At 34.2% G+C, this 15,810-nt stretch overlaps 3 protein-coding genes across 3 annotated transcripts; 2 read left to right on the forward strand and 1 right to left on the reverse strand.

Annotated features, from left to right (window-relative positions):
• Positions 1-1,606: 1,606 nt before the first annotated feature.
• Positions 1,607-4,964, forward strand: LOC126668870 (probable protein phosphatase 2C 26). Its single transcript, XM_050362084.2, has 11 exons — positions 1,607-1,846; positions 1,938-1,989; positions 2,060-2,139; positions 2,486-2,567; positions 2,900-2,970; positions 3,071-3,150; positions 3,273-3,370; positions 3,466-3,589; positions 3,666-3,748; positions 3,821-3,869; positions 4,708-4,964. Exons 1-11 carry the CDS (start codon positions 1,728-1,730, stop codon positions 4,836-4,838), a joined length of 969 nt encoding a protein of 322 aa, XP_050218041.1. The 5' UTR covers positions 1,607-1,727; the 3' UTR covers positions 4,839-4,964.
• A 331-nt stretch (positions 4,965-5,295) lies between these two features.
• On the reverse strand, positions 5,296-10,001 carry LOC126668869 (uncharacterized). Its single transcript, XM_050362083.2, has 2 exons — positions 9,057-10,001; positions 5,296-5,938 (listed from the first exon to the last, which is right to left on the reverse strand). Exons 1-2 carry the CDS (start codon positions 9,819-9,821, stop codon positions 5,723-5,725), a joined length of 981 nt encoding a protein of 326 aa, XP_050218040.1. The 5' UTR covers positions 9,822-10,001; the 3' UTR covers positions 5,296-5,722.
• A 1,503-nt stretch (positions 10,002-11,504) lies between these two features.
• On the forward strand, positions 11,505-12,500 carry LOC126668571 (uncharacterized). The gene has a single exon (XM_050361761.1). It carries the CDS (start codon positions 11,505-11,507, stop codon positions 12,498-12,500), a length of 996 nt encoding a protein of 331 aa, XP_050217718.1.
• The last annotated feature ends 3,310 nt before the right edge of the window (positions 12,501-15,810 follow it).

Genomic DNA, 15,810 nt, shown 5'->3' on the forward strand with positions numbered 1-15,810 from the left:
GTTTCTGGCCAAAATCGACAAAATTGAAAGGTCGGGACTTTTGTGAAACTTTTATGAAAGATTTAGCCTTTTTAAGACATTTGGCCTTAAAAAAATTATGAGTAGAATATATTTTTAATAAAGAAAGTAGTACGAAATGGGTGGTTCCCTTATCAGTTTGCTTTTTAAAATCTAACCATTGTAGAATATTGTATAATAAGATTGAGTTTAATTGAAAGCTGATGTGACATCTTATCAGACTCAAAAATAGTCTAACGACTGTAGATGCTCTTTATTTATTATAACAATAATTTTATTTTTTACTATTTTTTGTGTTATTTTTAATACATTCAACTATAATAAACAAGGACATGCATGGAAATTAAACAATCAAATAATAAATTACAGTTTATAATTTGGTACAAAACAAATAAAAGTAGCAAATATCAATTTAAGACAGAAAAAGTAATTAATATATAAATCCATTGAATTAGAAATTATCTATATTTATTGAATCCAGGACAGTAATTTGATCTAGTAAAAAGATAAGTTTGTGATTGTTAATTAATTGGTTAATTAAAAGTTGATTTGATTAGATATTGTAATTAGATTAGGATAAGAAGGTAGTTACTGGTTATTATTCCTTCCATTCCAATAGAGTTATCAATTTTACCTTTATCATATTATTTAAGAAAAATAAATAATTAATATTTTTTTATTTATTTTATCATATCCTTATTTAATATAAGTCCACTTGTAATTTTCTTTCAATTTACTCATTAGTGAATTTTAAATAGAATAATATAGGAAAACTAAATATAAAAGTTGTTACTTTTTCAAAGTGGAAAAGAATTTTGGAACAATAAAATTTCTTAAAGTGGACAACTCTATTGATCGAAACTGAGTGAGTACTATTTGACTTAATTATTTAAAAATATCTTATTTTTTGATTTTTTATGGTTTATATTTTAAATTATCAATTTTAATATATTTTTTAATTTTTAATTTTAATTACAAATATTTAATTAAATTAGAGTAAAAAATATCAAATATGTATCCTCATATTGTTTGAATTGTTCCAATTTGTGCTTTTACTATCGAGAATTTTAAATATGAAAGATGTATTTAAACTTTATTCCATTTTTAATTCAAATAAATGATTACAATTGAAATTGAAAAGTGAGAGAAAATTAACAATTTTAAAAGTTTGTGCATAACGAAAAAAGTCAAAAAATAGTGTATTTTTTTCATTAAGCCTCGAGAAAAGGGATTAATAAACTTTTAGTAGTTAATTTTTAAAAAAAATAACAATATGATGTCTTAATAAAAATTTATACCAAACCAAAAAATGAACTTATTAATAATTACAAATTAGTTGTTCCAACCGATTTATGTCAAAAAAGGTGACATGACGTATGACGTAAATGAAATATACTTGTGACTAACAGGCGGTTTTACATGCTACCGAAACAAAACCGGTTGAAACAATTAATTTGTAATTATTTAACAAAATTATAATCCATATCAATATAAATTTTCATCGAGACACATATAGTCATTTCAAACACCAAAAATTTATTAATCTCTAATCATCCACCTCAACACTTGTTGACGTGGCTTTATCATGGCCTTTTTTTCTCTTTGAAATGGAATAACATCACCCAGCTGACAATGAGTTTGTCTTCAACTACTTATGTTGAGAACCAGAGAGGCAATTCTGATACTCCCCATTAACATTCACTTGTGAAATGGCAATTTCCATTTCTCGGTGTAACCAATTCTTCCATTGTTGGACAGTTCCTAAAGCATCCCTTTTCAAGAGGAAATGCCTCTCTTTTGCTTCATCACAGCAACTCAACTCTTCTGGGTTAGCAAATCCTTTATTTTTTTGTACTTCTTGTTGTTGTTTTTCTTCTTCATTCCAAGATTTAATGGTTCTTCTTCTTTGTTTTTTATAGTACAGAGCTTTGTTTTTGCATTGGAACTCACCTCATCCCACATCCCAATAAGGTAGCTATCTTTTTTCACAATCTTTGTATAGCAATGGTATGATTATCTTAGTTAAATTTCATTTATTTAGATTGACAAAGGTGGGGAAGATGCATTCTTCGTGAGCACCTACAATGGAGGAGTTATCGCGGTCGCTGATGGTGTCTCTGGGTATGAATGACATTCTTGGTTTGGTTCGGTTTGATTTGAATCTTGAAAATTAAGTTTCTTTTGATATTGAAAAGTTTAAAATTTTGATATGCTTCGAACCGAATGCACACCCGGATTACGAGTGCTATTCAATTAGTATTTATTTTGAATTCATTTGGAATTTTTTTAAATATTGTCTTGCTTATTTTAAAAGAATTTAATAAGAAATTTGTTTGAATATGAAATAAATTCTGAAGTATAGTTTATCCATATATCTGTGTGATTTCTGATTATTTATATGAAATGACATACTACCAGAAATTTGTTGACGAAACCTAAGACTTGGTTTCCATTTGCATGATCTTAGCTGGGCTGAAGAGAATGTGGATCCTTCGTTGTTCTCTCGGGAACTTATGGCCAATGCTTCATGTTTTGTAGGGGATGAAGAGGTACTTCTATACTAGTGTCAGAGTGTGTATATGCAAGTTAATAGTATTAGTTTTTGTTAATGCTCTTCACAATTAATATTCGATGTTTTGGATTGTCAGCAATCATACTTTGCTGTTATAATATATGCTATGTTGCACAAAAACTTATTGAGTCTTATGTTTCGGTGTTTCATTTCCGTTCTCGAAAATGCTTCTAAAACTGAAATTTTTATAATTATAACTATGCCACCATAATGTTTTTCGTTTCAACGTTTTTGTGCTGCATTGTTTCTATTTGCATATAGCAGAGGATATATGTATCCAGCAATTCAGAATTCCTTACTTTTTGATAGGTAAACTATGATCCTCAACTCCTCATAAGGAAAGCACATGCTTCTACTTCCTCTATAGGTTCAGCTACTGTGTAAGTCCTACATGTTGTTCCCATGAGAGAATTGATAAATCTGCTTTTGGACCTTTGAAGTTAACATGTAACGTCATTAAACTTCACTTGGTTTTAATAGAATTGTTGCCATGCTGGAGAGGAATGGAATGCTAAAGATTGCTAATGTAGGGGATTGTGGAATAAGGGTCATTCGCTGTGGTCCGTCGGTTTTCCCTTCTCTATTTCACGTTTCTCTGAATTTTATGTTTTCGTTCGCATTCAATTATTTTTTTTTTCACAAAATCAAATTTATTTAATTTGATTGCATGTGAACTATGCAGGTCAGATAATTTTTTCATCATCGATACAAGAACATTATTTTGATTGTCCCTATCAATTAAGCTCAGAAATGCTCACGCAGACATATGCCGACGCCATGGTATGATGATATCTAGCTCTCCTAAAATGTAGAACCGTATGAATGTCATGTGGCGAGCTATGTTGAAGCATTTTTTCTTTCTAATCTTAAAAAAGGTTAGCAGTCTGGAATTAATGGAGGGAGACATCATTGTGATGGGCTCAGACGGACTTTTTGACAATGTTTTCAGTGAAGAAATTGTTTCAACAATTACTGAACACAAGGGTGTGGCAGAGGCTGGTATGGTTTCGTAGTTTAGTTATATTATGTTAGAGGAGTCTATGATTTTCTAACTGAGATTCAATGTGGCTGCTAGCAAAGGCATTAGCTAACCTAGCAAGAACACATGCACTGGATTCAGAATTTGACTCGCCGTATGCCTTGGAAGCAAGATCAAAGGTGAAACTATTTATGAGAGTTGAGCAATTACTGAATAACCTTTGATAATTGCTAATAAACCTTTGTAAACAGGGTTTTGATGTTCCATTGTGGAAGAAAATACTTGGAATGAAGCTTACAGGCATGTTCTTATTTCTCATATAATTGCTGCTTTCATCAACTTGATAGTCATAGTATAGATAATTGTGTGACCAAAATAATTGCATTAACTCATCCCAAGGTTTGTGACTAGTGGGATTGTTCTCAGCATGTAGTTAGTTAGAATTGTAGCCTTTGTAGGGGGTCGCAAATGTGGTGACCAGTGGCGAAACTATGAATTTTATTGAGGGAAGGGGCGGAATTTTATTTGACGGAACGACATGGCGTCTATTTTTAGGTCAAATGATATCGTCGTTCGGATATTTTTTTTAGCTAAAAGAAATATTACTTGGTCTAATTTTAAGTAAAAAAAGTTATTTGCTCTATTTTTTATGTATATATAATTGAGGAGGGGTGAGCACTTGATGAAGGAATTGAATCCGCAATCTTAGCAGTTTGTCGCCAGCAGTTACATTATATTTTTTTGTGATTGATTCTGCTAAATTGGGGATATTTTTTATTTAAGAGTTTAATTGGTTGAGAATTTACTTCAAGAGTTTGAACATTCTTTTTATAATATCTAGTGGATTGAAATGATCTTTTTACAAAAACACATCCATCTCCTTCGTTTTAAACACACACAAAATAAAAAAGGCTTTTGCCCCTTCTCCGTTGATGAAGGGGCAAAGCTTCTGGCTAAGGGGGTGTGCCTAACACACGTCATGGTGGTACATTATCTTTTCAAAATTCTTTATTATTTTATGTTCTAGATTATCTTTCTCGGATAAAGGTATTTATTATTCGGACGAAGGATATGTGTTAATCGAGGTAAAGGTGTGATAGTCGGATGATATGTCATGCCATTCTTGATTCATTGACAGGAGGGAAGGTTGATGATATTACTGTGATTGTTGGCCGCATCGTAAAATCAGAAGAACCAGAAGTACCAACGCTCTCAGAAGAACCGGAAGTACAAGAAGAACCAACACTCTCCAACGACGCTGAAATATGAATAGTTTTACACAATACTTTACTGCATCATTGTAAAGATCATCCAATTGCTTTGATAAGCTACTGAGTTGAAAATTGTTCCATAAAACACCTGATTATGATAGATTTAATTTCAAAGTTTTCGCCAGCGTTAGCTTTTTATGCAATCGTAAAGACAGCTTAAACCTTTCTTCAATGGCATCTCATGATATGTGTCATTTGCTATGTAAAATTGTACTGATATTTTATTTTTAGTGTGACAATTGGTATAATTTAATTATAATCTCCAATAGAAACAGTTTAAAAAATTTAGTTCAATTAGGCTGCATGTCACTCTCATTTATATAAGACATAATTCCCTTCGAATAAAGGGAGTTTACTGTTATATTCAAGCAGAGAAGTTAATTTAGCAAATAGTACTGACAAAAGTAATACTACATAACAATAACAGTAAGAATCTTCTCAAAAAAAAAAAGCAATAACAGTAAGAATAGGTCGAGTTAAATTAAAATATAAAGAAAGGGAAATTAATGGAAGAAAAATAATCCTTCAATTATTCATGAAATACACTACTTGTAGCCTCAGCCGTAATCCTCGCATCAATATGAAGCCCAAAAAAATTCTTCGAAAAGAAAAAAATTGCCGAGACAAAGCTGTGTGGGGGGTTTCATTCTGCTCAGGGTGATGAACTTAAGAGCATAACATAATTATCAATAAGATTATGAGACAACAATGTGTACAACATAACTAATTCTGACCTGATTTGATAATTAATGAGCAGCAAAGACTATAAAGAGGGTGCGCATGCCTTGCATACCGTCCCTCGTGTGAAGCTAACACCTTCGAATTGTACATCATTATTGTGTTGCAACCGCTAAACTACAAATGCCATTTCATCCGCCCCATTCAGGTGACAGTGCCGCTATTTTTATTACCATTGAGTTCCTGAAAGAATACTTTAGAGGCTTCATAAGTAGACCAGCAAATTGCAGCAGCAGGAGCATGGAAGAGCATCCTCGGAATCCAACCCCTCATCAGCCCTTTATACCCATCCTTTTTCACTATAACCCGAATAACGTCTCCAATTGAACCACTTTTGAATCTATCACATCCGCAGATACCCTGTGAATGCAATTGTTAGTTTCACTGAACTAATTAACAAATTTCATGCAATATCTGATAATTTTAGGAATTGAGTAATCTTCGTGACTTGTAGTTTCAGTTACTATTTGTTATCAAAAGTTAAGTACGTTCTATAAATGAAGTTCACCTAATTGTTGTAAACTTTGGGTGCACATAAACTAGAAGTTTTATCTGATCAGCTATCCCTTCCCCTTTTTTTCTTACTTCCTATGGGAGAACAAAACAAAAGGCAATGCTTGATATTGTTCAAAAATTCAATAAATTTCCATTCATGAAAAGCAATTTTTAATTCAATTTCCGTACTTTAATTATGTTTATCTAAACACATTTTCATTAAGTATAATTTCTTTTTATGCAATTTTGAAGTCGAACAAAATAAAAAGATTCTGAGGCCTAACACCAAGTCTTTAATTGACATGATATGAATGTTTTTGTAGGATCAGCCAGAGCCCTTTTTTTGGTAGAATAGCAATACGCAAAAAGCCAGCTAACCAATAAGAGCATAATGTAACCACGTAACAAAGAAGAACAGACAACACAAGATTTTAATATGATTAAGCTTCCTTATGCCTCTCAGCTACCTTTTCCACACCCCCCCTGGATAATGAGACAGGAAGAATTTAGCAATACAGTAAATGATCAAGCATACGGCCCTTGTACAGCCATAACAGAACGTCTCTCACTAAATCTTTTATCGCCCCAGGCTATCTTCAAATGCCGCTATGAACCAACATATCCATAACAACAACAGTTCCCACTTATTTTTTGACAAAATTTATGTCATGAACAGAAATTAATCTAATTCGGAAGCCTAAAACTTAATTAAGAAGATGAAACACATTCTACCTGCAAAAAGTATTTGGAGAGAATTGAAATAAACTTCTAACTCATTGTTAAGAACAGTTGACTCTTGATACAAAGAGTTCAGAGAAAAGAAAATCATTAAGATGGGATCCTACTTAGCTAAGAGTCTATGTGGTACTTGCATAAGCATTCCCTGACCCTGGCCCCATCTTCATTTATAAGAGAATCAACTCATAAATCCTCCGACTTAAAAGAGTACAGAGACCTGCTTTTTCCTAGGCACTTCTTATTTGTAGATAAAACTATTTTTTTTTCTTAGTTTATTGCTTCACTACATATTTCATGGTTTATTACTTTTCTACAGACTGAAAAACAGAAAATCTAGATATATAGGTATCATGTGATACCCATTTGTGATCTGTTAGCTTTATCTAAATGCTTCAGTATAACAACATTGGTAGTTTGATTTAGACAAGCAGAAACAAACATGTTCTATAACATAAAAGCATACAGACAAAATGTGTATTTTGCCAACTACTAATGTTAGTTGTTGGGGTGGTTGGTTTTTTAGTTTTTTTTGGCTTATTTCTCTCCATATTCCATCTGTTTCTAATCTCCTTTAAATTGACAGAACATTCAACAGAGCAACAATCATCCCTCCAGCAGAACCAATAGATGATGTTCTCACCATTTCAACGACCTAGTTAACTGATGATATTTCTCTCCATCTCTCATCTCTTTCCAAATACCTCCTTTTCATTGTCCACTTGCTCTTGTTATAAGATTTTTCTCTTCTTCTCCTCTTCCCTTCTCTGCCTGACCCTTCTTTTGCTTATAGTACTTTATTGTTGAGTATATTCAAATGGATCTTTCAATGCGTTCTAAGATTTCATTACAAGTTCGAATGATTTCTTGCTTGTCCTTATAGTGCACATTTCTTTTGATTTAAAAGAGTGATTATTTCTGTAATTTGAAAAGTATGTTCTGAATATGCAATGGACCACTCAGTAAATACGTGTGTATTTATAGCCTATATTATTATAATATATATGACGATGAAAAAGAAAGAAGAGAGAATTGCTTTGAGAAAAAAAGCAATACAAACAAACTGATTCACATTTTTTTCGGACGGATGATATCAAATATAACCAATGAAATCCACCACTTACGTTTAATTGGCAGAAAAAAGTTTGAAGAACATTAGAATTGGATTTGCTATGTTGGACCAAAAGAACAGAACAATGTGAACATAAGAACTCTAATAAAAGAAATATCATTGTAAAAATTAAACACTCGGATATTCTAGAGATGGAACAGCCAGCTACAACAATGATGCTGCTGGTTGAGAACTTAATTTTCCAGGTTCATGACTGATTTTCTTTTATTTCCTTTCTTTGCTTTTACTAAGGAACAAAAACGTTAGTCGCCAGACCCAAAAAGAACAAAAAGCCAAGCAATTAGCTAAGAAACTAGTTAGGTATAAGATCTCTATCAAGGGAATAGGGTACAAACTTATAACATCTATGAATCTATGAACAATTGGCAATAAACAAAGCCAAACATAAAATTTACTAGATAGTGCTACTATGCTACTACATAGCACCTTGAAAAAGCTAAGGTTGAAAATAGAAGGGCAAATTTTTTTCAGACATAGCTTAAAAAGCTGGTCTGGCTGCTTGAAATCAGCTGATAAAAGAAATTTATGATACTACGAGGAAGTTTAAAGTGTATGTTGTAATTAATGAAGAAATTATGGGAGTTCAGAAGGAAATTCAAAATCTTCCAAGGACTTAGTGCTGCATGAGCTATTCAAATCTAAACATGAGAGGTGTACTGACTATGTTTATCTACCTACACGAGCGAAGCATCTACTTAAAGAGAATCTGCTTCATACAAATAAACAGCAGAATCAGCTCTAGTGGCCACTGGCCAATAACTTATTGCGCTTTTACTAAACAAAAAGATAATGTCAAATAGATAGACAGAGCAGTTTTAATTCAACTGCAAGAACTTGCAAGTCGAAGTTGTGACGTAGCTTAATGGATTGTTCTATCTTCTATTTACTTCGTTTACCTCCACCATTTTCAAATTACATTGTCATTTTCTCCCCATACTCAAGGTGGTAGCTTTACATATTATAAGCATTCAAACTCCCGTCTTCATGTTCTTATTGTTAACATAATTACTTAAGCAACATATAAATCTAATACATGTATGAATAAAATTGTAAATTTCTCCTCAGAATCTTAAAGTATGAAATCGCAAACAGACGAACAAAGAATAAAGACGGTACCTGGCACTGCAACTGAGTCTTGACAACATCAAGAGGAGTAGTAACAGCAGCAGCAAGTGCACCAGCAGCAGCTCCAGCAGTAGCATGAACAATCAACCGCTCATCAGTAGCACTCTCCGGAGAGACCTCCATCAAAGCTCGTTTAGTAGCTTCATAAGTCGCAAAATGCACAGCCGTAAAAGGCGCATTCATCAAAACCGTAGTCCTATACGACGCGTAAAACGCGCCAAACCCCTCTTCTCTCAACACCCTCTTAACACAATCCCACACACCCTTATACGCATTACTCCCCAGCTGCAGTCTCTGCTTCACCATATCCATAGGCGTAAGCACCGCGTCGCTGGCAACCGTCGCGCAAACACCCGACATAGCATGCGCCATCGAATTATTCGGATTATCACCAGACAAATACTTCTTACACACCTCATAGATCGAAAAATAAACAGCGTGGGCAGGGCCGGCGCCGATACCCATGGCGGCGATACCTCTGTAGAAGGCGGAGGGGCCCTCCGTTTGAAGAATGGAGCGGAAGGCGTGAGTGACGCTGACGGATTTAATGGGGCAAGAACCGAGGGCTTGCATATGGGTTTTGACAGTGTCGACGGGGAACATGGCCATGTGCTCGACTGAACCGGCTATGGAACCGGCAATCATGAACTGCCAGAAGTGGAGGCCGTCGTGAGAGGTCATGGCGGGTGATATTTCGGGGCGGAAATCGGGGCGGAATTCAGGGTTTTGGAATTTGGCGGTGGCTTCGGCGGCCATTGAAGAGAAGAAAACAAGGTTATTATTGTCTTCTTCGTCTTCGTTTTATTTGGATTGAATTAAAGGAATGACTGAGATATGTAAGAAGTTGTGGATATATAATAACACTATTTTAGATTTGGTTTCAGTTTTGTGAAGCCAAGTCAGAGGAAGACGAACAGGATTTTTTGCAATTTAGGTTTCCAAGATTTAAGGGTTTAATTTAGTTTATCAGAAACAAAAACGGATTTTATCTCTGGAAAATCATTACTTATTTATGTTTTTTTATTTTTAAAATAAGACAGAGGAAGTAAATAAATAAAATTTCATATAATTTTTTAAAAAAATTTCATTCCATCGTGTATGATTTTTAATTTTATTATTTTGATCATTCATAAATTTTATAGAATTATTTTATATTTGTTAAAGAAAGTATATAAAAAAAGTTATGTATTGATAGAAAGATTCAATTTTTATATTTTTTCCGTCCTATACAGAAAGTTCCATATTCCATTTTTCAATATCCATTTAGAAAGTTTCAGTCTATTTTTGAAATATTTTTCCATTAAATTTTTTTTTACTATTTTTTTAATTATTTTAAAAGAATTTTATAAAAAATGAGGCAACATATAAAAAGACAAAGATAAATAATATTTTGTTAATTTATGTGTAAAAGCAAATCCTACTAAAATGGAATGAAGGAAGTATATAAAAAAAATTATTTTGAGTTTTTCTATTATAGCAGCATCCCCTTGCGTGCGAGATATTTCTATGCCAGCCAGGAATAACGGCTTTGTTATGAAAGAAAGCAGTAAACTGAACATTCCCATTTATGGATTGACTAGTTCTATTTAAGTTTAGCCTAGCACTCTAACAATTCTTTTTTCTCCCACTAGATAGCTAGCAGAAAAAATGGAATTGCTTGAAAAGAAACTTAACCGCCCATCGTTATAGACAAATAAGGGTATATTCAGCGAGAACATAGGTTTAATTCAACGAGTAGCCTTTTCTAAAGAAGCGCTGAGTGCTTACTCCATAGGAATGGAAGATAAAGCTCTTGGCCTGATTGGTATTGTCAAACCATTTATGTTCAGAGAAATGAATGGCTTACGAGGAATGGAAAGAAACATATTTTATTAGAAGATTATTCTTTCTAAGAGTAATAAATTGTTTCCAGGATTTTTTAAATGATTATTCTGTTTCGGAGCATGCTGCGCACAACATAAACATAAAGAAATAACGAATTGAAGCACAAGCAAGAGTTGATGGCAATGAGATAAAGCAAGTAAGGGCATAAAGCACAGTTGGATCGGAGAATTCTCTTCCCTTCCTAACACAGTTTGTCAAAACTGTGTGTTTCAACAGCAGCAATCACACAGATTGCCACATCAGCCAAAGGACTCAAGTCACGTGGATTGCTATTTCAGCAAAACAACTCATCTACAGCTCAGCATGACAGCTGTAATTAGGCCAGTAAAGTGTGTTTTATAGTTTGTTAAAAGTTGTTAGGAAGCAGTTATATTTCAACTTAGCTTTGCAATCTCAGCAAGTATATAAGCTGAGATTGATAGTTTGTAACACTTAATTTTTGTGATTAATAAATAGAACAATTTTTCCTCTCTTTTTTGTTATGGTATCAGAGCCTTGTTGCTCTTGATCTTCGTCTTCTTCGTTTGAAGTAGTTTCTTGTTTTCTGGTTCAACAATGGCGCACACTTTACCTAGAGCAGAGGAATCAATTTCTTCTCCATTCTTTGTTCATCCAGGTGAAAATCCCTCACTCGTTCTTGTTACAAATTTGTTTGATGGAACTAATTACAATGCTTGGTATAGATCAATGCGTATGGCTTTGATCTCAAAAAATAAATATAAGTTTGTTAATGGCTCAATTCCTGCACTTAGTCCTGATCATGATAACTATGAAGTTTGGGAAAGATGTAACACACTTGTCATGTCGTGGTTGTATAGATCTGTAACACAGACTATAGCTGATAGTGTTTCGAATCTTGATAGTGCTTTAGATGTTTGGATAGACTTGAGAGATCGTTTTTCTCAAGGAGATGCCTATAGAATAGGTGATCTTCAAGAAGAAATATACACATATAGACAGAATGCCTTGAATGTAACTGAGTACTACACACATTTGAAAACTCTCTGGGATGAGTTGAAAAGCTTGAGGAATTTGCCTGTTTGTACTTGTGAACCTAAGTGTTCTTGTGGTCTGATAGAAAGAGTCAGACTGAATTTAGATAATGATCATGTGATTCGTTTTATGAAAGGATTGAATGAGAATTTTGGCACAATCAAAACTCAGATATTGATGATGGAACCACTTCCAAAAATTAATAAGGCCTTCTCTATGGTAATTCAATTTGAAAGACAATTGAATGCTACTGGCAATAAGTTGCCTGCTGAATCAAGTGTATTCATGGCTAAAGGTTTTAGTGAGAGTGATGAACAAGGATATGAATCCAATATCTGTTATGCTAGAGGTAGAGGTGTAAGCAATTTCAGAGGAGGAATGTTTAGAGGCAGAGGTGGTTATCTTAATCAATTTGCCAAACAAAAACTTTGTTCCCATTGTGGACAAACCAATCACACAGTTGATTACTGCTATAAAAAATATGGATACCCTCCTGGATTCCAGCCAAGGTACAAGGGAGAGAGTAGTGGATATGCTAATAATGTACAACTTGAATAACAGGAGTACATGAATGCTCAGGGACAAATGAATGGTTACAGAGTAGATCAGTCTCAACAGATGATGATGAACAATCAATCTGCACAGATCATGAACAATAGACAGGATATGCACACTCAGCAGCATAGACAGGATATGCACACTCATCAGCATTCAAATGAAGGGCAAATCTTCCCTTTCACTCCTGAGCAATATCAAAAGATTATGTCTTTGATTCAAGCAGACAGGATTGGTGAGACACAGATTACAGCTCATGCAAATTCACTTTCATCTACCTTTAAACCAATGACAGAAGAGCAAGGTATTGTTCATGCTTGTTATTTCTCATCTAAAGGTTATAGAGAAAGTTGGATATTAGACACTGGAGCTACAGATCACATAATCTGTGAAATTGAATTCTTTAAGGATTATAAAAAGGTTCAAAATGTCCATGTCAAGCCACCAACAGGACAACTCATAGCAGTAACTCACATTGGTTCATTACAACTCAATTCTGATCTAGTATTACACAATGTTCTATATGTCCCAATGTTTAACTTCAATTTAATTTCAGCAAGCAAATTGACAGATGACAGACTTTTGTGCTTAATACTTTATCATGATCACTGTTTCATCCAGGATATGGAGACATGGAGGAGGATTGGATCAGCTAAGAAAAAAGATGGTCTATATCAACTCATGCAGGAGTCATTAACAGGAAGAAATTGTAATTCAGTTTTTTCAGTTTCTAAAGAAAATGCAGATGTTGATATCTGGCATTATAGACTTGGTCATTTGTCACATAGTAGAATAAAACCTCTACAGAAACTTGATTCAACAATTAAAACATCAGTGAATAAAGTCTGTGATGTATGCCATTATGCAAAGCAGAAAAAACTGCCCTTCCCAATAAGTTCTTCTGTTTCTAAAGAAGTATTTGACTTGCTGCACATTGACATTTGGGACCCTGTAGCAAAACCTTTCATTAATGGTTTTCAGTATTTTCTCACATTAGTTGATGACTTATCAAGATATTCCTGGGTCTTTTTGATGAAACATAAGTCAGAAGCAAGAATTCATCTGCAGAATTTCATTGCCATGGTTCAAACTCAGTTTTCTAAAAGAATAAAAATAGTGAGATCTGATAATGGAGGTGAGTTTGCTTGTACAGATTTCTACAAGGAACATGGGATTATTCATCAGACCAGTTGTGTCTATACTCCTGAGCAGAATAGTATTGTAGAGAGAAAGCAGCATCACATCCTCAATGTAGCAAGGGCAATCAGGTTTCAATCTAATCTGCCTTTACATTTTTGGAATTACTGTATTTCACATGCTGTCTATCTGATAAATAGAACACCATCTCCTATTATATCAGAACATACTCCTTTTGAGTTACTCTACAAACAACCTCCATCTTTACAGCATTTAAAAATCTTTGGTTGTCTTTGCTTTGCTGCCACTATACCAGCACACAGAACCAAATTTGATAAAAGAGCAGATAAATGTGTGTTCTTAGGTTTTCCATCACACACCAAAGGCTTTATTCTATACTGTTTAGATTCAAAGCAGATTATAGTGTCTAGAAATGTTATGTTTTATGAAACCACATTCCCATACAAAATCACCAAAACAGTCACTTCTCAAATAAATTCATCTGATTCAATCATTGATTCAGATTATTTCTTACCTATCCTTGAAAACCTTAATTCATCTCCACCTTCTTCACCACCTATTCCTTCTATTTCACAACCACCAGTTCCTTCTCTAAATTCAGACTCTGAATTTCCAGCTTTGAGAAGAACAACCAGAACATCACATCTACCAGCACACTTAAAAGACTTTACTTGTGTTTTACCACCTTCTTTTACCAAAAACACCACTACCCCTCATGCTCTTTCCAGTGTTCTATCATATGACAGGTTATCTCCTGCTCACAAACACTACACACTAACCATAGACACTATGACAGAACCTAAGACATACAATGCTGCTGTAAAGTTTGAATGTTGGAGAAATGCTATGAAAGCAGAACTTGATGCTCTAGACAAGACCAATACTTGGATTGTTACTGATCTACCAGCAGGAAAAAGAGCAATTGGCTGCAAATGGGTATATAAGATCAAATATACATCAACTGGACAGATTGAGAGATGCAAAGCAAGACTGGTAGCAAAAGGGTATACTCAACAAGAGGGTTTTGACTATCTTGACACATTTTCCCCTGTGGCAAAAATGAGTACCATCAGAACTTTACTCTCTCTGTCAGATGTGAATAAATGGCATCTGCATCAGCTTGATATCAACAATGCATTCTTGCATGGAGACCTTGATGAAGAAGTTTGCATGGTCATTCCTCCTGGTTTTGAGTCAACCAGTCCACAGAAAGTTTGTAAACTTCAAAAATCTTTGTATGGCCTTAAGCAGGCTAGCAGGCAATGGAATGCCAAATTAATTGGAGCTTTGCTTTCAATTGGATTTCATCAAGCACATTCTGATCCTTCCTTGTTGATAAAGAAAACAGGTTCTATCTTTATTGCTCTGCTAATCTATGTGGATGATGTTATTTTAGCCAGCAATTCTCAAGCTGCCATCTCTGAAATCAAGGATTATTTGCATACTACTTTTAGTATCAAGGATCTTGGTGTTCTGAAGTATTTCTTAGGCCTGGAAGTTGCTAGAAATTCATCTGGTATTCACTTGACACAGAGAAAATACACACTGGATTTGCTCACAGACATTGGTTTTCAAGATTCAAAACCAGTACCTACTCCTATGCTTAATTCTCAGAAACTGGCTAAAGATGATACTTCTCTTTTACCAGATAATACTGCATACAGGAAGTTGGTAGGTAATACCAGACCAGATATCTCCTACTCCATTCAACAACTCTCACAATTTCTAGATTGCCCAACTCAGGCAAATCTTCTTGCTGCTCATAGAGTACTAAGATACTTGAAAGGGGCTCCAGGAAAAGGGTTACATTTCTCAGCATCTTCTGATCTTAAGCTTGCTGCTTTTTCAGATGCTGACTGGGGTACATGTCCTGATTCCAGAAGATCTATCTCAGGATATTGTGTCTTCCTTGGTAGTTCTTTGATTTCTTGGAAGTCAAAAAAACAAACTACAGTTGCTAGATCAAGTTCTGAAGCAGAATATAGAGCACTTGCAGCCTTGACTTGTGAAATTCAATGGCTTGCTTATCTTTTTCATGATCTTCAACAGTCTCTTCCTTTACCAACAACAGTCTATTGTGACAGCCAATCAGCAATCCAATTGGCACACAATCCAATGTTTCATGAAAGATCAAAACATATAGAAATAGACTGCC

The sequence above is a fragment of the Mercurialis annua genome, linkage group LG2 (genome assembly GCF_937616625.2).
Source record: "Mercurialis annua linkage group LG2, ddMerAnnu1.2, whole genome shotgun sequence".
NCBI lineage: Eukaryota > Viridiplantae > Streptophyta > Magnoliopsida > Malpighiales > Euphorbiaceae > Mercurialis > Mercurialis annua.